At 44.7% G+C, this 27076-nt stretch overlaps 3 protein-coding genes across 9 annotated transcripts; 1 reads left to right on the forward strand and 2 right to left on the reverse strand.

Annotated features, from left to right (window-relative positions):
* Positions 1–6: 6 nt before the first annotated feature.
* On the forward strand, positions 7–18789 carry LOC117189628 (serine/threonine-protein kinase Genghis Khan-like). Of its 4 annotated transcripts, none has more exons than XM_033394748.1 (12): positions 10–244; positions 880–1098; positions 1484–1755; positions 1813–4746; positions 4818–4898; positions 16920–17115; positions 17174–17602; positions 17671–17877; positions 17943–18128; positions 18195–18288; positions 18350–18543; positions 18603–18789. In XM_033394748.1, the coding sequence occupies exons 1-12, from the start codon at positions 217–219 to the stop codon at positions 18701–18703; spliced, it is 4941 nt and encodes a 1646-aa protein (XP_033250639.1). In that variant the 5' UTR covers positions 10–216; the 3' UTR covers positions 18704–18789. The 4 variants fall into 4 exon arrangements, with proteins under 4 accessions (XP_033250641.1, XP_033250639.1, XP_033250640.1 ...); XM_033394749.1 differs by having other exon boundaries at positions 4818–4888; positions 16910–17115; XM_033394747.1 differs by lacking the exons at positions 16920–17115; positions 17174–17602; positions 17671–17877; ... (2 more) ...; positions 18350–18543; positions 18603–18789 and adding exons at positions 5153–5581; positions 5650–5856; positions 5922–6107; ... (1 more) ...; positions 6329–6522; positions 6582–6768 and having other exon boundaries at positions 4818–5094.
* LOC117189629 (zinc finger CCCH domain-containing protein 13-like) lies at positions 9533–12111 on the reverse strand. Of its 2 annotated transcripts, XM_033394752.1 has the most exons (4): positions 11965–12111; positions 11607–11906; positions 11278–11531; positions 9533–11217 (listed from the first exon to the last, which is right to left on the reverse strand). In XM_033394752.1, exons 1-4 carry the CDS (start codon positions 12045–12047, stop codon positions 9629–9631), a joined length of 2226 nt encoding a protein of 741 aa, XP_033250643.1. In that variant the 5' UTR covers positions 12048–12111; the 3' UTR covers positions 9533–9628. The 2 variants fall into 2 exon arrangements, with proteins under 2 accessions (XP_033250643.1, XP_033250642.1); XM_033394751.1 differs by having other exon boundaries at positions 9534–11531; positions 11965–12110.
* Positions 18790–21316: 2527 nt separating the features above from the next.
* On the reverse strand, positions 21317–26928 carry LOC117190550 (E3 ubiquitin-protein ligase RBBP6-like). 3 transcript variants are annotated; one of them, XM_033395610.1, is made up of 11 exons: positions 26851–26928; positions 25937–26121; positions 25642–25876; positions 25409–25585; positions 25183–25328; positions 24954–25112; positions 24504–24898; positions 24065–24423; positions 23791–23940; positions 23433–23732; positions 21317–23357 (listed from the first exon to the last, which is right to left on the reverse strand). In XM_033395610.1, exons 2-11 carry the CDS (start codon positions 26100–26102, stop codon positions 21455–21457), a joined length of 3990 nt encoding a protein of 1329 aa, XP_033251501.1. In that variant the 5' UTR covers positions 26103–26121; positions 26851–26928; the 3' UTR covers positions 21317–21454. The 3 variants fall into 3 exon arrangements, with proteins under 3 accessions (XP_033251501.1, XP_033251500.1, XP_033251502.1); XM_033395609.1 differs by lacking the exon at positions 26851–26928 and adding an exon at positions 26765–26847; XM_033395611.1 differs by lacking the exon at positions 26851–26928 and adding an exon at positions 26581–26598.
* Positions 26929–27076: the final 148 nt, after the last annotated feature.

Below are 27076 nucleotides of genomic sequence, written 5' to 3' on the forward strand. Positions count from 1 at the left end.
CTTTAAGACAAAAGGGGTGGATTTTAGCTTGCACTCGTTGCATTTTCTGGGCTGTGTTGCCTGTTGTCCATACCCTCTTTTTCCTCCCATTATGTAGCAAATGTGTAGTTACCGTGTAGTTCTTTTCGGATCAAAAAACAATTCATAACTAGACAGTCGGTTCGGCTTTTTTACACTTTTGTTGGGAGAAAATGTCTAAATATAAGCCTCATTAAAATGGAATACGAAACTTCAGAATTTAGTGGTAATATTTTAAAATTTGCGACACGTGAGATTGTGTTAAATGAATTAGGGTTTGTATGTGGATGCTGACGCGTTTGTGTTTTCGCAGACTTGTCTCATACACACACATACGTATTCATATAAACAATTATTTATTTATATCTGCACAGTGGGGTGGGACGGAACAAACAAACGCAAGAATATATACACATGCCTCAATATGTGTATACTTATATTTCATATTCCTGCACGGGGGGTCGGAGCACCCTAAATGTAGTTTAGTTTCCCGCATACGCATTTGAAAAATCGAAACAGTCCGATGAACTGTCGAGAGTTTTATGTAAATAATTTGCCTTTAATACGCAAATAGTGAATTCCTATCACAAGGAAATAGTTTAACCGTTGCTTGACTAATAGGTGCCGTGACAGCTCAAGTTGTCTGTATGTTTGAATAACCAACGTAATCACATTTTGGGTCAAAGCAGCCCCTTCCTACCACTAACTATACCTATATTTCGTTTGTAAAACTCTTCTGTCTCGTCGACACCACCCGTTAAAGCTATTCATGTTACTTGTGACTGATTGGGTGCGGCTTTATATTGGGGGGCTTGGGAAATGATAAAAAATTTTAATTATCCCTTTTGGTATGCCTTCCAGATATAACCACAGGAAGCTGCAAGAAAAGGCTCAAATTTCTAAAATATATTCTAAGCGATGCAACAGTCGATCACAAATGGGCATCCGACTTTGGCGAGGACACGGAGGGGCATCAGTTGTCCTTGGACTATCTGCTCGACACCTTCATCGTGCTCTACGACGAATGCAGCAATTCATCCCTACGCAGAGAGAAAGGAGTATCGGATTTTCTTAAACTATGTAAATACTTAATACTATTAACATATTTGCATGGAACACAGATATACACTTTTTGATTTCCGGATATTTTTATACCCCCCTGCCAGAAGGTAATATAATACTATTTTTGATAGACAGAAAGAAGATTTTCGACAGTCCCACAGTTCCGCTTTGTATGTTTACTGAAATCATTTGCATCGAACCACTATCATTATGTCGTACAGCTTTCATTTAAATGGGTTTTACCAAAAAGTTATGTCTCGGTTATGTTTCTGTGCTTCTTAGATGATACTCAGAATGAGATGATTGCTAATTTAAATTGGTTTTGGTTTTGTTTTATCTGTTCAATCATTGGAGAACCGTTCATAATGCTATCTGCCCCCCTTTCTTCGATTGTCTTTTGCAGCCAAACCATTCGTTCATGTGGTGCGAAAACTTCGACTAGGTCGAGATGATTTTGACATATTGAAAATCATCGGGCGTGGGGCCTTTGGAGAGGTGTGCGTGGTCCAGATGATATCCACAGAAAAGGTGTATGCCATGAAGATACTGAACAAGTGGGAGATGCTGAAGCGGGCCGAGACGGCATGTTTTCGCGAAGAGCGGGACGTGTTGGTCTTTGGCGATCGGCAGTGGATCACAAACCTGCACTACGCCTTTCAGGACAATATTAATCTGGTGAGAATACAGTGCAATTCACTGGCTTTGTCGATCCTAACTCTTTCCTGCTTTCAGTATCTTGTAATGGATTATTACTGCGGGGGAGACCTGCTGACGCTGTTGAGTAAATTCGAGGACAAGCTGCCCGAAGACATGGCCAAGTTCTACATCACCGAAATGATTCTAGCCATCCACAGTATTCATCAGATTAAGTATGTTCATCGGGATATCAAGCCGGATAATGTGCTGTTGGACAAGCGGGGGCATGTGCGGCTGGCGGACTTTGGCTCGTGCCTGAGACTGGACAAGGATGGCATCGTTCAGTCGAACGTGGCCGTGGGCACGCCCGACTATATATCGCCCGAGATTCTGCGAGCCATGGAGGACGGAAAGGGCCGCTATGGCACCGAGTGCGATTGGTGGTCCCTCGGCGTGTGCATGTACGAAATGCTGTACGGGGAGACTCCGTTCTACGCCGAAAGTCTGGTCGAGACCTATGGCAAGATCATGAATCACCAGAACTGCTTCAATCTGCCCACACAGGAGACCCTCAACTACAAGGTGTCGGAAATGTCGCAGGATTTGCTGTGCAAACTGATCTGCATACCGGAGAACCGGCTGGGCCAGAACGGCATCCAAGACTTTATGGATCATCCCTGGTTTGTGGGTATCGACTGGAAAAACATACGCTGCGGCCTGGCGCCCTACGTGCCAGAGGTGTCGAGTCCCACAGACACCTCCAATTTCGATGTCGACGACAATGACGTGCGACTCACCGATTCGATGCCTCCATCTGCAAATCCGGCCTTCTCTGGCTTCCATTTGCCGTTCATTGGCTTCACCTTTTCGCTGAAAACCAGCTCCCCTGGCGACACTAAGATTAGTCAGAGTTCTGGCTTCGAGGAAGACAATACTTCGTGCAGCCTGCAGCAGTCCAGCAATCTGCCGAGCAATAACTCGGAGGCATCGGTCGACTCCGTGCAGGAGAAGGCGCAGCTTAAGGCGTTGACAGAGCAGATTGCGGCCTTCAAGCAGGAGAAGATCGAGTTGACGAAGCAACACACGGAGATTTTCGAGCGGCTGAAGACGCAAGAGTCGGAGCTGCAGGATGCCGTTTCGCAGCGTAATGTGGCCATGATGGAGTACTCGGAGGTCACGGAGAAGCTCTCGGAGCTGCGCAATCAAAAGCAGAAGCTCTCCCGACAAGTGAGGGACAAGGAGGAGGAGCTGGATGGAGCCATGCAGAAGAATGACAGCCTGCGCAACGAGCTGCGCAAGTCGGACAAGACGCGCAGGGAGCTGGAACTGCACATCGAGGATGCGGTCATAGAAGCCTCCAAGGAGAAAAAGCTGCGGGAGCACGCCGAAGAGTGCTGCAGGCAGCTGCAGCTGGAGCTGCGCAAGTGCAATTCCAGTGTGGAGACGACTCTACCGATGAGCATTTCCTCGGAAATGTCGTCGTACGAAATCGAAAGACTGGAGTTGCAGTACTCGGAGAAGCTCAACCATCAGCAGACGCGACACAATCTAGAGATGGAAACGCTGCGAGAGCAGCTGGGCGAGATTGGGAGCTCGAACCTTGAGCTCTCCAAAGAGCTGCATCAGATGCAAGACAGGCTGAAGTACACGCAGCTGGAATCGATTACGGACTCGGACGATGCGCTCCTGGAACTGAAGAAACAGCACGATCTGGAGAAATCCTCGTGGTTCGAGGAGAAGCAAAGATTGAGCTCGGAAGTGAATCTCAAGGCGAAGAATCTGAAGGACCTGCAGGCCGAAGACGACGAGATCTGCAAGGAGCTGCGCATGAAGCGGGAGGCCATCAACCAGTGGGAGCGGCAGATGGCGGAAATCATACAATGGGTATCCGACGAGAAGGACGCTCGCGGCTACCTGCAGGCCCTCGCCACGAAAATGACAGAGGAGCTCGAGTATCTGAAGCATGTCGGCACGTTTAACAACAATGGGGTGGACAACAAGAACTGGCGGAACAGGCGCTCCCAGAAGCTGGACAAGATGGAGCTGCTCAACCTGCAGAGCGCTCTGCAGAGGGAGATCCAGGCCAAGGCCATAATATCCGAGGAGCTGAGCCAGACCCGATCCGACCTGATATCCATACAGAAGGAGGTGCGCGACTACAAAAAGCGCTACGATTCTATTCTGCACGACTTTCAGAAGAAGGAAACCGAGATGCGCGACCTGCAGAAGGGAGGTCTAGAGTATTCCGAGACGTTTTTGAATAAATCCACGCACCAGGGCCTGAGCAGCGCCTTCTTTAGGGATATATCCAAGAGCGAAATGATTGATCCCGCGGAAAGTTTTGGCAACGATTCCAGCGATAGTTTCATAGGCACACCCGATTTCTTCCAGTCAGGGAACTCTGGCATGCTCTTCAACTACGAACCAAAGTATGCGGGAGGAAAGAGCAAAGATAGCTCTCTGGCAGCCATGAAGGACGCCTCGGTTAGCGATATATCGCGAGAGGACGCCGAACTGCTGATGAAGAAATCCCAAAAGAAGGCGGGCGCCAACAACCCCTCGAACACGGCCATCCATCAGTTTCTGGTGCGCACCTTCAGCAGCCCCACGAAATGCAATCACTGCACTTCTCTGATGGTCGGACTGACGCGTCAGGGCGTGGTGTGCGAAAGCTGCGGCTTTGCCTGCCACACGATCTGCTGCCAAAAGGTGCCGACCACCTGCCCAGTTCCTATGGACCAGACCAAGCGGCCCCTGGGCATAGATCCCACGCGGGGCATAGGCACTGCCTACGAGGGCTATGTGAAGGTGCCCAAGTCGGGGGTGATCAAGCGCGGATGGATTCGTCAATTTGTGGTCGTGTGCGACTTTAAACTATTTCTATACGATATATCTCCCGACCGATGCGCCCTGCCGAGTGTGAGCGTCTCCCAGGTGTTGGATATGCGCGATCCTGAGTTCTCAGTTGGCGGCGTGCGCGAAAGCGATGTCATTCACGCGGCCAAGAAAGATGTGCCATGTATTTTCAAGGTAATTATAGCCTCTCTCTGCTATGTATATGTGTGTAGATGTAGTGACTATTTGTGTTCCATTTATTACAGATCAAAACCGCGCTTATTGAAAGCGGTCTCTCGCTGAACACCCTGATGCTGGCCGACAACGAATCGGAGAAGTCCAAATGGGTCATTGCCCTGAGTGAACTACATCGAATATTGAAACGAAACAGTCTACCAAATACTGCTATTTTTAAGGTCTACGAGATTCTGGATAACACGCTCTCGCTCATTCGGAATGCATTGTGTTCTGTCTTCATATACCCCAATCAAATCCTACTGGGCACTGAAGACGGACTCTTTTACATAAATTTAGATCAGTATGGTACACACACTCCCTCCTGGATGGGAATTGCTTGACTTATGCTTGTATTTTCTTGCAGAAATAGCTCGTATTGGGGAGAGCAAGAAGATCCTGCAGCTGTGGTACATCGAAGAGGTGCATATTCTCGTTATACTTTGCGGGAAGCAGCGCAACCTGCGGCTGTTGCCCATCAGAGTGCTAGAGGCTAGCGATGTTGAGTGGATAAAAGTGGTCGAATCGAAGAACTGTATATCGGCTTGCACTGGCATTATCCGACGTTTCCCCAACATTGTTTATTCGTTTATAATTGCCGTGAAACGGCCCAATAACCACACACAAATCGTTGTCTACGAGATTAATAGAACGCGCACAAGGCACCAGAAGACTTGTGAATTCACAATTGGCTACTTGGCCCAGCATCTGCAGATATTGTCCGATATGCGGCTAGTTGTGGCGCACCAAAGTGGATTTACCGCCTATTTTCTGAGAGGAGAAGCTACCGCGATGTGTATGTATACCGCCCACGGTCTTTCCTTTGCATCTTTCTTATAAACACATATATATACTGTCATTCAGCTCTGGTTCATCCTGAAAACCAGCTATGTGCATTTTTAAATTATTCCGAAGTCGATGCTGTTCGAGTAATTGAAATACTCTGCCCCAGCGGCGGAAACTTCGGGGAGTACTTGTTGGTATTCCAAACTCTGGCCATATATGTGGACCTGCAGGGACGAAAGTCCCGCGACAGAGAAATAATGTACCCCGCTTTTCCCACATATATAAGTGAGTACTGCTGATGGCAGGTACCGACCGGAAAGTGACTCAACCTGTGCTTTGCTTGTTTCCAGCCTTTTGTGATGGCCATTTGTTGGTGTTCTCCGACACACATTTGGATATCTTCAATACGCAAACCGCTGAATGGGTGCAGTCGATTGGCCTGAAGCAGTCACTGCCCCTAAATAATGAAGGAAATGTGGTGTTGGCGTCAGTCAATGACACTCCTTTGATTGTTTACCTGCCCAATATTCACACAAGTAAGCGTATATTCCCCACAGACGTGTAGGCATTGGAGTGTTTATTTGCTTTCATTTCTCATACAGAGGTACTTTTGCAATACCGTGAAGGAAATCGAAAGGGACTGGCGCACATCAAGCGAAGATTTTCCATTCGTGAGATTAACAAAACAGTAAAAAGGTAAGCTAGATATTTCACAACTTAAATACCTTTCAAGTAACGCAAGTAAATCATTTTACAGTGATCGAAGATCAAAGATGATATCGGCACCGACTAATTTCAACCACATTTCGCACATGGGGCCAGGCGATGGCATTCAAAATCAGCGACTCTTAGATCTACCAACCACGCTCGAAACAGCCGATCAGGCCTGCAGTCCCATCATACATTCGCTGAGCTCCATACCATCTAGAAAATCAAATTTTCTAGAACAAGGTGATTATTGTCAAGTTCATTAAAGTGTAATGCTTTGTTAAATGCATCTCGTTTTTCAGTGGATGCAAACTCTGATGACTATGGCAACGATAATATAATCTCTAGAACACCCAGTCCAATGGCATCGTCTTTTATGGACGGCTTAAGCAATAACGATTAGTTTCAGTCAATCTCTACATCTACTTATCTAATTAACCAATTTTTTAAGGAAACTGTTTGTAATAAACATATTTAATTTCTCGAATATCCCATTCTGTGTTTCCGGTTTTTGGAAGTACTAAGTACCATATCATACTATGGCGTGGTACGGTTATCGCTGACAGATCGTCCCGCCACTTGCTTTTCTTTCTGTTCGCCTGGTGAATAAAACGCATTCAAGAGTTAATTTTTGTAAACGATTGGATCTGAAAAAACAATAACATCACCCAAGATTTTCGATTTGCAAAGGGAGCAAATGGCCTTAAATCCTCCCATACTTTGAAAGGGCGCTTAAGGATAGCCTTATCGGTTACTTTAAGAGCGAAAAGGAAACTTCAGAATCTGAGAAGATCATCAGTCTGTATTTTCCCAAGCAAAGACAAAAAAATGGAGATGTACTAATGGGCATTCGATGGAATGCTATTTATGAATAATTTAAGTGCAGAAACTATTATAACTTGCTTGGACGTTGATGTGCAATGACTGTGCACCATCAAGCGTCCTAAGGAAAGACGCAGTCCTCCTCCCTGCAAGCGAGAATAAAATTAAATGTCCTTATACTGGACACAGGGCTTAACATAATCCGCATACATGAGTACTCGGGAGTATGTTAATAACGAAGGCAAATCATTAGTAAAGAGGGAGAAGAGTAAGCGACCTAGATGGCTGCCCTGTGGTACTACCGAAGTTTGTGAAGTGGACTGGAGACCTAGATAGCTAGAAATCCATATCAGGACGTTGGGCGGAAACCCTATAAGATCAAGTCTATGTGCTATCGGGAATGGTTTACAGAGTCGAATGCTTTACTAAAGTCGGAGCTAAAAAAATCCGTCTGTAAGTGACCTTGAAAGCCTTTAATGATGAAAGAGCTGAACTTTAGTAAATTCGTGGTGGTTGGTGGCCGCCTTATAAATACCACTGTTGTTATTTGCATCAGACTTGCTACATTTCTTATGGAGATTCCTTTCAAATCAGGGGAAAGCATGAAGAATCAATGGACAGGGTGAATAGTTTAAGCAAGGGTCCACAAAGAACTTCGGCGCAGTACTTGAGAACTTTGGTCGAATTGGGAAAAAATATATGCGCTTGCCTTCTTGAAATTGTTCATAAAGTCTTGACCTTAAGTTTTTTAGACTCGATAACTTCTCTGAGCTAAGCAAGTTTCCCAGATCTAATCGGGTAAGAAAGTGGCACGAAGAATCAAAAAATGTGTCAAGTGCATTGTACAAAATGTTTCAAGAATATATGTACAGAAACTATCTGTCTATTTTCAGCCATGTAATTTTTGCCCTCATATGCCATCATTAGCCGACGACCCAAAATAAAATATCTGCCGATGACGACGACGACCCAAACCTTTTTTATATAATAGAGAGATGGCGTGAATACACCCCAAGTAGCATTCCCTAGCCGTGGACTCGACTCCTCAATCATCGTGTTAAAAAGCTGTTCCATGATTCTGGCTTTCGAGTTTAGAAGTTAGGTATAATCACGAAGATTCTGAATCGAATCCTCTATGTAAACAGACGAGTGGCAAATGGGCTGCAACCAATTGGGATCAATGGAGCTATTCCAGAGCTGCGGCTTAGGCTTGCCGCCTTTCGAATTTAATCGGGATAAAACAATGAAATATATTATACAATTCGTTGGGTGTGTTTTTTATACCCGATACTCAAAATGAGTATTGGGGTATATTAGATTTGTGGTAAAAGTGGATGTGTGTAACGTCCAGAAGGAATCGTTTCCGACCCCATAAAGTATATATATTCTTGATCAGCATCAATAGCCGAGTAGATTGAGCCATGTCTGTCTGTCCGTCTGTCCGTCCGTCCGTCTGTCCGTCTGTCCGTCCCTATTAGCGCCTAGTGCTGAAAGACTATAAGAGCTAGAGCAACGATGTTTGGGATCCAGACTTCTGTGATATGGAATTTTTACAAAAATATTTCAAAACTTCGCCCCGCCCACTTCCGCCCCCACAAAGGACGAAAATCTGTGGCATCCACAATTTTAAAGATACGAGAAAACCAAAAACGCAGAATCGTAGAGAATGACCATATCTTTTAGACTGCAGAATTTGAATAAGATCGTATTATTATTATAGCCAGCATCAAGAAAACAATTTCATTTTTTCTCGCCCTGTCTCTCTCTAACACACACGTAGCATAGCCGGCTTTGCTTAGAGTAAAACATTAGCCTAGATCTCAGAGACTATAAAAGCTAGAGCAACCAAATTTGGTATCCACACTCCTAATATATCGGACCGAGACGAGTTTGTTTCAAAATTTCGCCACACCCCCTTCCGCCCCCGCAAAGGATGAAAATCTGGGGATATTCACAAATCTCAGAGACTATTAAGGCTAGAGTAACCAAATTTGGTATCCGCACTCCTGTTAGATCTCACTTCAAAACGTATATCTCAAAATTTCGCCCCACCCCCTTCCGCCCCCACAAAGGACGAAAATCTGTTGCATCCACAATATTGAGGATACGAGAAAACTAAAAACGCAGAATCATAGATAATGATCATATCTATCAGATTGCTCAATCTGGATCAGATCAGATCATTTTTATAGCCAAAAGGAACAAATCAATTTGCACTGGCTACGCAGCCCCCGACGTCACGCTCAGACTGATTTTCTGTCTCTCTCGCACGCACTCTTTGTCGTGTCGTTTAATATTAGCAGCGTCTGCCGGAGGAGAGCCATACTGACTTAGTATCGGGTATAACTGTAGAGTTGCGGTGTCCGCTGCAACTCACAACGTTCCCCCTCGTTTTTGTTGTGATTTGTTTTTATTTGTATACTAGAGTCTGCATGATAAATACATACACTTAAAAATCTTTGACTTGTACACAGAAATCATTAGAATGAATCATATTATATTATAATTGTTGCAGCTTAGCTTAAGACTAAACTAAACTCTTCTTCTTCGACTTTTTCTTCTTTTTCATTATCTTGCTCTTCCGTTTGCTCTTCAAATCTTTGCGCTTCTCGCTCTTCAACGAATCTGTTGACGAATATTTCGCATGTTTCTTAAGTTTTTTATCCTTTTGTTTCCTTTGTTCAAAGCTGCTCTCGGCGGCTGAGCGGCTGCTTACTGGATGCGAAACCTCATTCGGTATCGTATTATCATATTTTAAAACTAAACTGCTCTTCGAACTGCTGTCGCCGGCTCGTCTAAACGGATTATCTGGGCGGCATGGCTTCGGTGGCAAGGCTGCTGCCACAGACACAGAAGATACAATGCGCCGTTCGCCCGACTTTACGCTCCTAGCTCCTCTGCGATCTGATTCGTGGATATTGATTTGACCGATCTTATTGTGCTTGGCGTCTTTGTATTGCCGCCTATTTCTATCGCTCTCGGGGAGTGTTCTCTTGTATACCTGTTGCGAGTGTCTTTTCTCTGTGGAAATAGCTCTGTCCCTATCCCTATCTCTCGATTGCTTGTCCCCTCTGCGGGACCCACTATTGGCGTCTGGTCTGCCCCTGTACCCGTCATCATCAGGTGCAACTTTAGCAGAAATCTCCCGCCTCTTGGCTCCTCTTGACTTGTCCTCCGAGCGACTTCTATCACGCACCACCTTATTGCCCAGCCGCTCCTTCACCGACTTGCTGCTGGGGCGCTGCTTCGGCGAGAGCGAGCGATATTTATTATCATTTCGAATGGACACAGAGCGGTCCTTGCTGTTGCCCTTGGAATTAATTACAACTTGAAATTCGACTGGTCTGATGGCGTTTATGGCCTTGGCAAAGATCGCGTTTTCTGCCTTGCGTATAACGTCTGAGGTGATTTCAGTGTGCTCCCCTCCCCAATTGGCAGAGCCCGCCTTCTTAAAGGAATCATCGAAATTGCAGGACAAACTGTTCTCCTCAATCTCCCATTTGGACACGTTGACCGCATTCAACGCCGCTGCCTCACTTCGTTTGCCACTTCTGGAGGAGACACTGACGCTCTCCTCACCGAAATTATGTCTATGGGGAGCCTCAACGGCAAACAGGGCCTTAATGGGTTTAACAATATCGTTGGTCTTGCTCTGGGCTGGGGAATTCGAGGCAGATTCATATTTTCCATAGCTCTCAGGCAAAGCCCGCAAGGGTGGGGTTATCTTACAGGTCTGCTCTATTTGCATGTTGTTGATATCCGAATCGGACCGATTGATGGACGAGCTCTTCTTGGCTCTTTCGTGTTTCTCCTTTTCCTTCTTGACCTTCTTGTCTTTCTTGTTTTTCTTGCGTTCGGTCTTGTCCTTGTCCTTCTTCTTCTTCTTCCGCTCCTTCAACGGAACAGGACTCTTACTCTTGTTCTCCTTGCCCATATTTCCCATGCCATCCAAGGGATTGGGCGCAGTCGCCTCTGGGGCTGCATTCTGTACCACTCGCTGTATCGGCTGCATGCAATACTCGACCTGTCCTCTTTCTGGCGTCTTGGGAGACCTTTCGCAGTGGTCGTAGCTGGGCCCAACAGTTGATTGCCTCGGGGCGATAATGGCTACTTTCGCTGGGGGAGGAGTCAGGCTTCTGAAGCTGGTGTCAATAAGTTTTTGATTCAGTTCCTTACTTCTGCTGCGCGACCTTTTCCGCTTGCGTGGCAACTCGTCCTCGGCGGCACTTCTCTTGGCATGCCCCCCACTGCCGCCCAGATGGTGCTTTGGTTTGTAAGCCGCCGCATCATCAAACAATTGCATGCCCTCGAACCCTGGCGGAGGTGGCTCAAATGGGTCAAGTTTGGGAGCACTGGGCTTGGCATATGACTTCTCCCTGAAGTCCGATTTATAAGACGCTTTAGGGGATATAGAACGGCGAGACGCCGATCTGATCATACACAAAATACAAAAAATTCTTTAAAGAAACTCTGACAAATTAAGTGTGGAGTTGGTTGGGTTTTACCTTTTAATTTTGTTTATGGGCGACTTGGACCCATCGCAGGGCTGACGACTGGGTCTATTGTGTCGCGTATGTCGTTCGTAGCTATACTCGCGCTTTCTTTCCCTCGACCTAGGTCGTTTATCCTTTAGATTCAGGTCTCTCAGTGACTCTTTTTCGTATACGGGGGATTTGAAGCGATGTGACCTCTGCCTATCCGGTGACCTGGACCTGTGATGATCTATGCTCCGAAATCTCTCGAATTTCTGTCTCTCTCTCTCCTTCATAATGCGATTGAAGGCCTCCAGGGGGTCGTCAATAAGGCTATGTTCGAAAATGAGCAAATAATAAAAGGAACCAAGATCCACACAGAGATACTTACCCGGAGCCCACTTTTGCTGCCACGCCGTGATATATTGAGGCTAAATTTGGGGACTGAAACTGTTGGGACATATTCATGTTCATATTTCCGCCTGTGGGTCCATACTGTGCGCGAATGGGAGGCACAGGCTGGTTCTAGTACGGCACAAAGCTGAAAATTCAGAAGTTATTTTGGGAATAGAAAAGCTTAAGTATGATTGGTAGTTAGGAATGCTGTTTTAATAAACCAAAGCTTAAAGTAGTAACGTAATAGAGCATAGATCGTAACTAAATTACAATTGGAGTAGTACTGCGCAGGCCTCTCCTCGGAGATCCACTCTGCTGGAGATCCCAAGTGGAATAGGATGAAAACATACCTTAAGGGCGGCCGCTGTCCCATATTTTTGTTTTTGGACGTTGACATGCAATTACTGCATATTTCAAGAGGCGATGCAGTTACTGCACCGTCAAGTGGCCCGTGTGACACCAGCAGAAGGCTGTTACGCGCGGATCCCAGGCAAAACGCAGCCCTCCTCCCGCCCAACCGACCGAGGGGCGCTGCCGCATGACGCGCGGTGCGTAGCCGAACCAAACGCGAACATGCAAGAAAGATAGCTATTAGACTAATATTCGAGGAAAATTAGTACTAAACTTACTAAGAAACTAAGCATGCAATCAAAATACAAATACCACTACAGTTACTAATTAATAGAAAGGTGTGTAAGGATTAATAATTTAATAAGAGGAAGAGAATTAGTGGTGGATATAATATGGTAGAGGGAATTATAATCCGAGCATAAGACCCTAAACGGTTCATGCAAGGAATAATTCGATCTACAAAGTGGAAGGAACAACGGTATAAAATTTCTAGTCAGTCTAATAGGAATCGGGAAGTTTATGCGGCTCAACAGATCAGGGCTGTCTATGTCACCCCTGATCAAGTTGTGCATAAATATCACACCAAGCATTTTTCTGCGGTTAACTAAGGATGGGAGGTTTACTAATAGTAGTCTACTAGAGTAAGGCCCCGCAGAGCAAAGAGTAAAAAGTTTTTCTGTACTGATTCTATACGGTCCTGGTGTCCTTTGTACTGAGGGCACCATACACAGGAGCCGTATTCTAAGATCGGACGAACAAGCGAGGTATAGAGAGTCTTTGTTATATAGGGGTCGTCAAATTCCTTTGACCACCTCTTTATAAACCCAAGCACGCCCATGGCCTTATTTACCATGGTAGAAATGTGTTCGAAAAACTTTAACTTGGGGTCTAACATAACACCCAGATCATCCACCAGGGTAATTCTGTCAAGAGAACCACCAAATAGGGTGTAGGGAGCCAACAAAGGGCTAGAACGATGAAATGTCATAACTTTGCATTTCGAGGCATTAAGGTGTAACAAGTTTGCACAACACCATGACTGAAAGTTATTGAGATCGGATTGCAAGCGAGAATGAAATGAAATGTCCTTGTACTGGACACAGAGTTTAACATCATCCGCATACATAAGTACTCGAGAGTATGTTAATACTGAAGGTAAGTCATTAATAAAGAGTGTGAAGAGTAAGGGGCCTAGATGGCTGCCTTGTGGTACTCCCGAAGAAACCTTTACTGGTAAAGAGAGGGAGTTTTTGAAGAGGACTCTTTGAGACCTAGAACAAAGATAGCTAGAAATCCAACTCAGGAGGTTGGGCGGAAACCCTAAAAGTTCAAGTTTATGCGCTAAAAGGGAATGGTTTACAGAGTCGAATGCTTTACTAAAGTCGGTGTAAATAACATCCGTCTGTAAGTTACATTGAAAGCCTTTAATAATGAAAGAGGTAAACTCTAACAAGTTCGTGGTGGTTGATCGCCGCCTTATAAATCCATGCTGAGTTGGAGATATAAGTGACTTGCAGAGATGTTGCAAGTGCGGAGTTAAAACCTTCTCAAACATTTTAGGAATAGCGGATAACTTTGCTATACCTCTATAATTTTTTGCATCAGACTTGCTACCTTTTTTATGGAGAGGAATTATAAACGATTCCTTCCAGATCGGGGGGAAGCAAGAAGAATCAATGGACAGGTTGAATAGTTTAAGCAAAGGACCACACAGAGCCTCGGCGCAGTACCTGAGTCCACAACCTGGAACCCCGTCTGGACCCGGTGAAAACACCGGCTTAACTAGTCGAAGATCATGAAGTAGGGAACATTCATTTAACAAGGGACTGAAAATGCCGTTCGACCTCGCTAAACCGTATGGGTACGGATGACCAGAGTAGCTTTCCTCAGAATAGGTGGTTTGGAAGAATTGGGCAAAAAGATCGGCAATTGCCTGATCATTATTTGCCGACGTATTACAAAATGATAGCGAGGATGGGTGTGCGGACGTTCTACGCTTACTGTTTACGAAGCTGTAAAACTGTTTAGGGTCCTGAGAAAAACGTATCCTGCATCGAGATAGGTAGTTCTTATAGCATTGAGCATTAAGAACTGAAAAGTTTGACCGAGCTAATACATAGCGAGAGTGAGAAGTAGGAGAACCCACTTCTTGAAATTTTTTATAAAGTCTTGATTTTAAGTTTTTTAGACTGGATAACTCTTTTCCCTAATGAGGTTATTAAGCTTCGCAAACTCGGCTTTACGAAAGCAGCGGACATGTTCGGGCAGCCTACTCGACCGATCCAATACAGTTGGTCCTATATCTAGCGACACCTCGAAAGTAGGGTGGTAGGCGTCTTCAGGTATAGTGAGCGGAAGGGCTCGGGTTAACAACACTATGGTCGGATCCGATACAAAGCACAGATCAAGCAATCGACCCAAGGAATTTTTCACATGGTTGACTTGAGACAGGGATAGGTCAAGCAAGCCGTCAACAAAGTCATGTCGTGACATGGGCACTAGGATACTAGACTCGTTTACCGAAGACCAAACAGTTCCTGGCAAGTTGAAGTCACCAAGAACTATCATACGATCTTTATCAGATAGCGAGGAAGAAACAGCGGCTAAAGCGGACAAGTGCTGCTCATAAATTGAAATATCCGAAGAAGGTGGGATATACGAGCAAGTAATGAATATAGCGAAAGCGGGAAGAATCAGTTTTACACACAGGAATTCCAGTTCCTGTTGAACTTGGACTGTGAAGTGTTCCGACGTGAAGTAAGAGTCCACTGCAATTAGACCCCCCCCTGCCCGTCGAGACGAACGGTCCTTTCTAAAAGTTGTGTACCGACCTGCCAAAACCTCGGAACTACGAATGTCCGGCTTTAACCAGGTTTCAGTAAACACAATAACGTGGGAAGCAAATGCAACACTATCCCGGAAAAGAATGCTGAGCTTACTACGCAAGCCTCTTACATTCTGATAGGTTACTAAAAGAGAAGTTAGTTTTTTGGAAAGGTGGAAGCAAGACGGGAAGTTGAGGAAGAGGAAGTTGAGGTTGAGGGTGGCCCACTGGAAAGATTTGGAAGGGATATGGGGGGCCTATTCTTCTTCTTAGCCTTAAACTCCTTCACCACCAAATGCTCCGGCCAAAATTTGGCGGAGCAAATGGTGTCAAATTGAGTTGGGAAGATGCTTATCTTAAACGAGGCTATCTCCCTGGCATAAGAGAAGTTAAATTTCTCCACCTTTAAACCCACGGCTTTTATTTTGCTTTGAATAAAAGCAATTACATCATTAGATGTGAGGTCAGGGGCCAGCCGTGAAACAAAAACTTGTCGTTTTGGTGGGACTCCCACCAGTGGTTTAGTCACCACAGGCCTAGTACCTGTTGTGGCAATATCCGGAGGTCCGGAACGTCTATTTACTGGTGGGATCGGGATAGACGGGACAACTAGCGAACTTGCGGACACCACGGACACGGACGCTGCAGACGTACTTGGCTGCACATTCTCCGAGGCGATGAATTCGGCTACCGAATCTGCATCGCCAGCAGCTGTCGTTGCCCTTGGAGTGGCAAACGAGATCAACTGCTGCACACTTGGAGTGGTCGGAGTCAGTTTTTCGGCGGCGCACGGCTGAGTGACGGTTGGCAATTGCAGATCCCGCGGAGTGACCTTTTTGCGCCTCGGAGACTCATTCAGCAGTTTTAAGCCGCTAAACTGAGCATCCATGGCTAGGAGCCGATCGGATTGGTTTTTAAAACCAACGGTCAGCTCCTTAAAGCCACTCCGCGTCTGCCTCATGAAAGCCACCATGTCTTTCTCCACCGCACGGCATGCCTCGCAACTGTAATGCAAGCCATTACGTTTGGCTATAGCATCACTCACGAGGCCAGAAAATCCAGCGCATTTTGCATGCACTACGCTGTCGCAGAGCCAGCAGGAGACATTCGGCTGATCGTGGGTGATCTGCTTCTTACAGCTTTTTTTGGCACAGACCACAGCGTATTCCATTTTATTATTTATTTATTTACTATTATTTGCAAAACAAATTGGTATCAGACCAATGTGCCAGACAACGCTCAAAGCGGAATTGGTAAAAAAAAAGAGAGCAGAGTGTAGAGCGGTTATAGCGAGAACTACTAAGCAGAGAGCGCTATTGCTCAGAAAGTTTAAAGAGCGAGAGAGAAAGAACAGTTATTGAAGTTGAGGTGATAGCGAGAGAGTGATAAAACAACAAAAGCTACCAGACGAGAGCGGACTGCAATGCAATACTCACTCACTGCAACAACACAAACACAAGCCGACGCCGAAAAATAAAAAGTTAAATAATGTTTTAACACAAATCAAAAGGCATGCACTCGCGTAAATGAATAGGTTTCCAGATTGTTGTCTGGTTAGAAAGTATAATTAGAATTTAGTTAGGAAAACACCGGCTGTGTATTCAAAACAAAAGGAAAAAATGCGGAGCGCAAAACAAAAACACGTCTGATCACTACGAAAGATAATCGGAAGATGCTATGTATACATAAGTGTGTAGATGTAGTTACTATTTGTGTTCCATTTATTACAGATCAAAACCGCGCTGGCCGGCAACGAATCGGAGAAGTCCAAATGGGTCATTGCCCTGAGTGAACTACATCGAATATTGAAACGAAACAGTCTACCAAATACTTCAATTTTTAAGGTCTACGAGATTCTGGATAACACGCTCTCGCTCATTCGGAATGCATTGTGTTCTGTCATCATATACCCCAATCAAATCCTACTGGGCACTGAAGACGGACTCTTTTACATAAATTTAGATCAGTATGGTACACACACTCCCTCCTGGATGGGAATTGCTTGACTTATGCTTGTATTTTCTTGCAGAAATAGCTCGTATTGGGGAGAGCAAGAAGATCCTGCAGCTGTGGTACATCGAAGAGGAGCATATTCTCGTTATACTTTGCGGGAAGCAGCGCAACCTGCGGCTGTTGCCCATCAGAGCGCTAGAGGCTAGCGATGTTGAGTGGATAAAAGTGGTCGAATCGAAGAACTGTATATCGGCTTGCACTGGCATTATCCGACGTTTCCCCAACATTGTTTATTCGTTTATAATTGCCCTGAAACGGCCCAATAACCACACACAAATCGTTGTCTACGAGATTAATAGAACGCGCACAAGGCACCAGAAGACTTGTGAATTCACAATTGGCTACTTGGCCCAGCATCTGCAGATATTGTCCGATATGCGGCTGGTTGTGGCGCACCAAAGTGGATTTACCGCCTATTTTCTGAGAGGAGAATCTAACGCGATGTGTATGTATACCGCCCACGGTCTTTCCTTTGCATCTTTCTTATAAACACATATATATACTGTCATTCAGCTCTGGTTCATCCTGAAAACCAGCTATGTGCATTTTTAAATTATTCCGAAGTCGATGCTGTTCGAGTAATTGAAATACTCTGCCCCAGCGGCGGAAACTTCGGGGAGTACTTGTTGGTATTCCAAACTCTGGCCATATATGTGGACCTGCAGGGACGAAAGTCCCGCGACAGAGAAATAATGTACCCCGCTTTTCCCACATATATAAGTGAGTACTGCTGATGCCAGGGACCGACCGGAAAGTGACTCAACCTGTGCTTTGTTTGTTTCCAGCCTTTTGTGATGGCCATTTGTTGGTGTTCTCCGACACACATTTGGATATCTTCAATACGCAAACCGCTGAATGGGTGCAGTCGATTGGCCTGAAGCAGTCACTGCCCCTAAATAATGAAGGAAATGTGGTGTTGGCGTCAGTCAATGACACTCCTTTGATTGTTTACCTGCCCAATATTCACACAAGTAAGCGTATATTCCCCACAGACGTGTAGGCATTGGAGTGTTTATTTGCTTTCATTTCTCATACAGAGGGACTTTTGCAATACCGTGAAGGAAATCGAAAGGGACTGGCGCACATCAAGCGAAGATTTTCCATTCGTGAGATTAACAAAACAGTAAAAAGGTAAGCTAGATATTTCACAACTTAAATACCTTTCAAGTAACGCAAGTAAATCATTTTACAGTGATCGAAGATCAAAGATGATATCGGCACCGACTAATTTCAACCACATTTCGCACATGGGGCCAGGCGATGGCATTCAAAATCAGCGACTCTTAGATCTACCAACCACGCTCGATACAGCCGATCAGGCCTGCAGTCCCATCATACATTCGCTGAGCTCCATACCATCTAGAAAATCAAATTTTCTAGAACAAGGTGATTATTGTCAAGTTCATTAAAGTGTAATGCTTTGTTAAATGCATCTCGTTTTTCAGTGGATGCAAACTCTGATGACTATGGCAACGATAATATAATCTCTAGAACACCCAGTCCAATGGCATCGTCTTTTATGGACGGCTTAAGCAATAACGATTAGTTTCAGTCAATCTCTACATCTACTTATCTAATTAACCAATTTTTTAAGGAAACTGTTTGTAATAAACATATTTAATTTCTCGAATATCCCATTCTGTGTTTCCGGTTTTTGGAAGTACTAAGTACCATATCATACTATGGCGTGGTACGGTTATCGCTGACAGATCGTCCCGCCACTTGCTTTTCTTTCTGTTCGCCTGGTGAATAAAACGCATTCAAGAGTTAATTTTTGTAAACGATTGGATCTGAAAAAACAATAACATCACCCAAGATTTTCGATTTGCAAAGGGAGCAAATGGCCTTAAATCCTCCCATACTCTGAAAGGGCGCTTAAGGATAGCCTTATCGGTTACTTTAATAGCGAAAAGGAAACTTCAGAATCTGAGAAAAACATCAGTCTGTATTTTCCCAAGCAAAGACAAAAAAATGGAGATGTACTAATGGGCATTCGATGGAATGCTATTTATGAATAATTTAAGTGCAGAAACTATTATAACTTGCTTGGACGTTGATGTGCAATGACTGTGCACCATCAAGCGTCCTAAGGAAAGACGCAGTCCTCCTCCCTGCAAGCGAGAATAAAATTAAATGTCCTTATACTGGACACAGGGCTTAAAATAATCCGCATACATGAGTACTCGGGAGTATGTTAATATCGAAGGCAAATCATTAGTAAAGAGGGAGAAGAGTAAGCGACCTAGATGGCTGCCCTGTGGTACTACCGAAGTTTGTGAAGTGGACTGGAGACCTAGATAGCTAGAAATCCATATCAGGACGTTGGGCGGAAACCCTATAAGATCAAGTCTATGTGCTATCGGGAATGGTTTACAGAGTCGAATGCTTTACTAAAGTCGGAGCTAAAAAAATCCGTCTGTAAGTGACCTTGAAAGCCTTTAATGATGAAAGAGCTGAACTTTAGTAAATTCGTGGTGGTTGGTGGCCGCCTTCTTGCCTTCTTGATTGCCTTCTTGAAATTGTTCATAAAGTCTTGACCTTAAGTTTTTTAGACTCGATAACTTCTCTGAGCTAAGCAAGTTTCCCAGATCTAATCGGGTAAGAAAGTGGCACGAAGAATCAAAAAATGTGTCAAGTGCATTGTACAAAATGTTTCAAGAATATATGTACAGAAACTATCTGTCTATTTTCAGCCATGTAATTTTTGCCCTCATATGCCATCATTAGCCGACGACCCAAAATAAAATATCTGCCGATGACGACGACGACCCAAACCTTTTTTATATAATAGAGAGATGGCGTGAATACACCCCAAGTAGCATTCCCTAGCCGTGGACTCGACTCCTCAATCATCGTGTTAAAAAGCTGTTCCATGATTCTGGCTTTCGAGTTTAGAAGTTAGGTATAATCACGAAGATTCTGAATCGAATCCTCTATGTAAACAGACGAGTGGCAAATGGGCTGCAACCAATTGGGATCAATGGAGCTATTCCAGAGCTGCGGCTTAGGCTTGCCGCCTTTCGAATTTAATCGGGATAAAACAATGAAATATATTATACAATTCGTTGGGTGTGTTTTTAATACCCGATACTCAAAATGAGTATTGGGGTATATTAGATTTGTGGTAAAAGTGGATGTGTGTAACGTCCAGAAGGAATCGTTTCCGACCCCATAAAGTATATATATTCTTGATCAGCATCAATAGCCGAGTAGATTGAGCCATGTCTGTCTGTCCGTCCGTCTGTCCGTCCCTATTAGCGCATAGTGCTCAAAGACTATAAGAGCTAGAGCAACGATGTCTTGGATCCAGACTTCTGTGATATGTCACTGCTACAAAAATATTTCAAAACTTCGCCCCGCCCACTTCCGCCCCCACAAAGGACGAAAATCTGGGGCATCCACAATTTTAAAGATACGAGAAAACCAACAACGCAGAATCGTAGAGAATGACCATATCTTTTAGACTGCAGAATTTGAATAAGATCGTATTATTATTATAGCCAGCATCAAGAAAACAATTTCATTTTTTCTCGCCCTGTCTCTCTCTAACACACACGTAGCATAGCCGGCTTTGCTTAGAGTAAAACATTAGCGCCTAGATCTCAGAGACTATAAAAGCTAGAGCAACCAAATTTGGTATCCACACTTCTAATATATCGGACCGAGACGAGTTTGTTTCAAAATTTCGCCACACCCCCTTCCGCCCCCGCAAGGGATGAAAATCTGGGGATATTCACAAATCTCAGAGACTATTAAGGCTAGAGTAACCAAATTTGGTATCCGCACTCCTGTTAGATCTCACTTCAAAACGTATATCTCAAAATTTCGCCCCACCCCCTTCCGCCCCCACAAAGGATCCACAATATTGAGGATACGAGAAAACTAAAAACGCGGAATCATAGATAATGATCATATCTATCAGATTGCTCAATCTGGATCAGATCAGATCATTTTTATAGCCAAAAGGAACAAATCAATTTGCACTGGCTACGCAGCCCCCGACGTCACGCTCAGACTGATTTTCTGTCTCTCTCGCACGCACTCTTTTTGTCGTGTCGTTTAATATTAGCAGCGTCTGCCGGAGGAGAGCCATACTGACTTAGTATCGGGTATAACTGTAGAGTTGCGGTGTTCGCTGCAACTCACAACGTTCCCCCTCGTTTTTGTTGTGTATTTGTTTTTATTTGTATACTAGAGTCTGCATGATAAATACATACACTTAAAAATCTTTGATTTGTACACAGAAATCATTAGAATGAATCATATTATATTATAATTGTTTCAGCTTAGCTTAAGACTAAACTAAACTCTTCTTCTTCGACTTTTTCTTCTTTTTCATTATCTTGCTCTTCCGTTTGCTCTTCAAATCTTTGCGCTTCTCGCTCTTCAACGAATCTGTTGACGAATATTTCGCATGTTTCTTAAGTTTTTTATCCTTTTGTTTCCTTTGTTCAAAGCTGCTCTCGGCGGCTGAGCGGCTGCTTACTGGATGCGAAACCTCATTCGGTATCGTATTATCATATTTTAAAACTAAACTGCTCTTCGAACTGCTGTCGCCGGCTCGTCTAAACGGATTATCTGGGCGGCATGGCTTCGGTGGCAAGGCTGCTGCCACAGACACAGAAGATACAATGCGCCCTTCGCCCAACTTGACGCTCCTAGCTCCTCTGCGATCTGAGTCGTGGATATTGATTTGACCGATCTTATCGTGCTTGGCGTCTTTGTATTGCCGCCTATTTCTATCGCTCTCGGGGAGTGTTCTCTTGTATACCTGTTGCGAGTGTCTTTTCTCTGTGGAAATAGCTCTATCCCTATCCCTAGCTCTCGAGTGCTTGTCCCCTCTGCGGGACCCACTATTGGCGTCTGGTCTGCCCCTGTACCCGTCATCATCAGGTGCAACTTTAGCGGAAATCTCCCGCCTCTTGGCTCCTCTTGACTTGTCCTCCGAGCGACTTCTATCACGCACCACCTTATTGCCCAGCCGCTCCTTCACCGACTTGCTGCTGGGGCGCTGCTTCGGCGAGAGCGAGCGATCTTTATTATCATTTCGAATGGACACAGAGCGGTCCTTGCTGTTGCCCTTGGAATTAATTACAACTTGAAATTCGACTGGTCTGATGGCGTTTATGGCCTTGGCAAAGATCGCGTTTTCTGCCTTGCGTATAACGTCTGAGGTGATAACAGTGTGCTCCCATCCCGAATTGGCAGAGCCCGCCTTCTTAAAGGAATCATCGAAATTGCAGGACAAACTGTTCTCCTCAATCTCCCATTTGGACACGTTGACCGCATTCAACGCCGCTGCCTCACTTCGTTTGCCACTTCTGGAGGAGACACTGACGCTCTCCTCACCGAAATTATGTCTATGGGGAGCCTCAACGGCAAACAGGGCCTTAATGGGTTTAACAATATCGTTGGTCTTGCTCTGGGCTGGGGAATTCGAGGCAGATTCATATTTTCCATAGCTCTCAGGCAAAGCCCGCAAGGGTGGGGTTATCTTACAGGTCTGCTCTATTTGCATGTTGTTGATATCCGAATCGGACCGATTGATGGACGAGCTCTTCTTGGCTCTTTCGTGTTTCTCCTTTTCCTTCTTGACCTTCTTGTCTTTCTTGTTTTTCTTGCGTTCGGTCTTGTCCTTGTCCTTCTTCTTCTTCTTCCGCTCCTTCAACGGAACAGGACTCTTACTCTTGTTCTCCTTGCCCATATTTCCCATGCCATCCAAGGGATTGGGCGCAGTCGCCTCTGGGGCTGCATTCTGTACCACTCGCTGTATCGGCTGCATGCAATACTCGACCTGTCCTCTTTCTGGCGTCTTTGGAGACCTTTCGCAGTGGTCGTAGCTGGGCCCAACAGTTGATTGCCTCGGGGCGATAATGGCTACTTTCGCTGGGGGAGGAGTCAGGCTTCTGAAGCTGGTGTCAATAAGTTTTTGATTCAGTTCCTTACTTCTGCTGCGCGACCTTTTCCGCTTGCGTGGCAACTCGTCCTCGGCGGCACTTCTCTTGGCATGCCCCCCACTGCCGCCCAGATGGTGCTTTGGTTTGTAAGCCGCCGCATCATCAAACAATTGCATGCCCTCGAACCCTGGCGGAGGTGGCTCAAATGGGTCAAGTTTGGGAGCACTGGGCTTGGCATATGACTTCTCCCTGAAGTCCGATTTATAAGACGCTTTAGGGGATATAGAACGGCGAGACGCCGATCTGATCATACACAAAATACAAAAAATTCTTTAAAGAAACTCTGACAAATTAAGTGTGGAGTTGGTTGGGTTTTACCTTTTAATTTTGTTTATGGGCGACTTGGACCCATCGCAGGGCTGACGCGTGAGACTATTGTGTCGCGTATGTCGTTCGTAGCTATACTCGCGCTTTCTTTCCCTCGACCTAGGTCGTTTATCCTTTAGATTCAGGTCTCTCAGTGACTCTTTTTCGTATACGGGGGATTTGAAGCGATGTGACCTCTGCCTATCCGGTGACCTGGACCTGTGATGATCTATGCTCCGAAATCTCTCGAATTTCTGTCTCTCTCTCTCCTTCATAATGCGATTGAAGGCCTCCAGGGGGTCGTCAATAAGGCTATGTTCGAAAATGAGCAAATCATAAAAGGAACCAAGATCCACACAGAGATACTTACCCGGAGCCCACTTTTGCTGCCACGCCGTGATATATTGAGGCTAAATTTGGGGACTGAAACTGTTGGGACATATTCATGTTCATATTTCCGCCTGTGGGTCCATACTGTGCGCGAATGGGAGGCACAGGCTGGTTCTGGTACGGCACAAAGCTTAAAGTAGTAACGTAATAGAGCATAGATCGTAACTAAATTACAATTGGAGTAGTACTGCGCAGGCCTCTCCTCGGAGATCCACTCTGCTGGAGATCCCAAGTTGAATAGGATGAAAACATACCTTAAGGGCGGCCGCTGTCCTATATTATTGTTTCCATTGCTGTAGGGTGGCGGTATATGGTGGCCCATCATATGCAATGGTGGTGGACCCCGAGGCATTTGCATATACGGCGTCTTATATACATTCCCACGATGCACTTCATCGGACTCGTTCACCACATGGTGTCCCTGGTAGCTTTGGTGTGTCGAGATGGGCGTGGGCAGGAGGCTCCGTTCCCCCCGTTCATTGTGGGGCTTTCCAGACTCCGATTGCGCTGGTGGACGTCGCTTCATATCGGACTCGGACATGTAATCCAATTTATGATCACGTCTGTGTGATACATGATGAGCAGGAGGTTTCCTTGCAAACGTGGGAGACAACTGCAGACAAACAAAAAAAAATGAGTGAAATAAAGTAGAAAAAACTATCTTTTATTCGAATAAGTAAGCACTCAACTCACCTTGCTGGAGACAATCGAAGCTGAATCGGCCAGCGGTTGGGGCATCGTAATAGTTATGTTATCTTCATAATCCGAATCATATTTGTCCTTTTCTTTTTCCTTATCCTTTTCCCTTTCTTTTTGCGACTGATCAGCATTACTATCTGTGGCAGCGGCCGTAGTTGCAGCTGTGTCCCGTTCCGGAGATGGCACCTTGGGGGGGTGTTTGTTGCCATTTGTCTCTGGCTCTTCATGCTTTAGAATCCTTTCTTTGATTGACACTTCATCGGGCTCTTTCTCCGCCACGGGCTTCTCCACAGTGGATTTCTCTTCAATGCTCGGCTTCTCATCGACGGGTTTGTCCTCAATGCCCGGCGGCTTCTCCTCAGTGGGTTTCTCAACTTTTTTAACTGGAACTGATTTTAAATGGTTTTAGTTTTTTACTTTACTCTCCACTTAACAATATCTTACCCGATTTGGCGGCACGCATTGTATATCCAGTTTCGTTTTTGAAAGCATTCACAGAATTTCTGAGGAATCGATTTGGTATTAGTGATCCCGGTGAACAGTTCTTCTCCTTGCAGTCCGGGCATTCGCTCTCCTCGGTCTCCAGCAACGATGTTCGCACGCCTGCCAGTAGAGTAGAGAGGAAATTAATTAGGGCTTAGGTAATCAAAGCTACTGCTAGAGGGGTGCTTACAGTCGTCACAGAAGGAACTGCCGCAGCAGGGTATCATGACTGCATCAACAAAAATGTCCCGGCAAATGCCGCAGATTAAATCGTCGGGAATTTCCTGATTCTGCTCCGCTGGCACTACAAACATGGAGGCCTCTTCCTCTGTTGCCCTGAAATAAATCAGAAAATATGGTATTTTCAAATGTGTTTCATTTATCTACTGAATCGAGGACGAAATCCTGTCACTTACGTGTCTGGTTTGTCCCTGAAGGAGCGCGGTATGCCAGTATTTCTTTTAACTTCGAACTGATCTTTACCAGCTGTATAAGGGCAGTTCTTGATCCAGTGACCTGTTTTCTTGCACTTGTTGCAACGATACGAGGCGGGAACTTCGCCCACTTGAGATTGCCCCTTTATGCGATGATACCTGAGCAAGAAAGAATTGTAGGGAAATTGGCTTTTCAGTTGTGGGCTACTTCTTACGTCTTTGGGTCATAGTCCATAGTACTCTGCATCATCATCGCATGGATTTTGTCCTCTTCAGTGCCTTGCATTTTGGAGAGTTCCATATTGAAGTTCTCCTGCTTATTTGAGGAGGGAGCCGGGGCCTCATTTTCGGCTGGCGGCTCCCATCCCTTCTTCGTTGGATGGGCCAACGGTATTCTGGAAATGATCAGCGTTGTGTTTTTTGGTATAAGGACTCCATCATCCTTGTATTCTAATAGGGAAGTAGAGAGTTTTATCAACAAACTTTTACTGTATACTATTTCAAACATACCTTCTTTAGTCTGCGCATTCGTTATTTGAAGATCAAAGTCTATGATTTTCCCCAGACGCTTCTGCTGTACAATTTCCCTTTTCAGATCGCCCACAGATATGTGAAGTCCATCAAACGTAATGGTATCGAAGTTGAGTGTACTTTTGAATTTATAATGCACTGACATTTTCAAGTGTGAGTATGATCTAAGATAGGAAGATGCAATTAGGAGAATATAAATATATATTTTTCGTCCCAGAAGAGCCGCTACCACTCATATAACAGAGGGGGCTTGAGTTGCAAATTAAAGTTTCAGATTAGAACGTTGTATTAAAGTACAGGTCAACATTTGATACATGATGTGGATACATATGCATGTATTTAATATATGCACCTAATCCGGACAGAAATGTGAAGAAGAAGACGATTTGCAAATAGCAGGTATGTCGGTTCGATGATAGGTTCTGAGAGCGATGGTGAAAACGATTTGAAATGGCTAAGAGGACGCTAAATACATACATATGTACGTACATAACATAAAGGACATAAAAAGGACGTGTTGTACTTTTAGCAATTTTCTTTTATTTGCACTGATTGGATCACCACGATAACATTACTCGAAGAATCATTACCCACAAAAATCATTGGTATAGCTAAATACGTACAACTAAATAAACGCAATGACATGAACTATATTATTACACCATGGAACGAATATAGCTTATGAAAAAACACTGAACTTTCAATTTATGCTACAAGCATACAAATGCGTGAGCGAATTTTTGTGCACATAGCTACATCCACATGTAGACATTAAATAGATAACTAAATGTGATTCAAAGAACGTACGGATTAGTACAGGCAAATCTACCACAAAACACTGGCCATTTACAAGATATTACCGGTAAACATTTGGCACGCACACAATTACTTACAACTCAAAAATAAACGTCGGAGTATTTTATTTTTGCCTCGACACTATTTATTTGACAGCATTGCACATAATTATATCGATACCGCGATATCTATCGTTATAGGTTAGGTTTGCATTCAAATTGATGTATTTTTAGAACGATGGAATCGGAATGATTCGATCATACTATCTTGACGTATTAATTATTTATTATGGGCATTTGTGAAACTGATTACGACTAACTTTAA

Source organism: Drosophila miranda (genome assembly GCF_003369915.1).
Source record: "Drosophila miranda strain MSH22 chromosome Y unlocalized genomic scaffold, D.miranda_PacBio2.1 Contig_Y1_pilon, whole genome shotgun sequence".
Classification (NCBI taxonomy): Eukaryota; Metazoa; Arthropoda; class Insecta; order Diptera; family Drosophilidae; genus Drosophila; species Drosophila miranda.

What these genes read in the sequence shown, in the direction of transcription:
- LOC117189628 (XM_033394748.1), top strand. Translation starts at nt 217, where the DNA reads ATGGAATACGAAACTTCAGAATTTAGTG. An exon ending in AGGAGAATCTAACGCGATGT is followed by an intron (nt 17,603 to 17,670) that starts GTATGTATACCG and finishes ACTGTCATTCAG; the next exon opens with CTCTGGTTCATCCTGAAAAC. An exon ending in CCTGCCCAATATTCACACAA is followed by an intron (nt 18,129 to 18,194) that starts GTAAGCGTATAT and finishes TTTCTCATACAG; the next exon opens with AGGGACTTTTGCAATACCGT.
- LOC117189629 (XM_033394751.1), bottom strand. Translation starts at nt 12,047, where the DNA reads ATGAACATGAATATGTCCCAACAGTTTCAGTCCCCAAATTTAGCCTCA. An exon ending in GCAGCAAAAGTGGGCTCCGG is followed by an intron (nt 11,907 to 11,964) that starts GTAAGTATCTCT and finishes TTTCGAACATAG; the next exon opens with CCTTATTGACGACCCCCTGG. An exon ending in CCCATAAACAAAATTAAAAG is followed by an intron (nt 11,532 to 11,606) that starts GTAAAACCCAAC and finishes GTGTATGATCAG; the next exon opens with ATCGGCGTCTCGCCGTTCTA.
- LOC117190550 (XM_033395610.1), bottom strand. Translation starts at nt 26,102, where the DNA reads ATGTCAGTGCATTATAAATTCAAAAGTACACTCAACTTCGATACCATT. An exon ending in AATGCGTGCCGCCAAATCGG is followed by an intron (nt 24,899 to 24,953) that starts GTAAGATATTGT and finishes ATTTAAAATCAG; the next exon opens with TTCCAGTTAAAAAAGTTGAG. An exon ending in GCAGCAAAAGTGGGCTCCGG is followed by an intron (nt 23,733 to 23,790) that starts GTAAGTATCTCT and finishes TTTCGAACATAG; the next exon opens with CCTTATTGACGACCCCCTGG.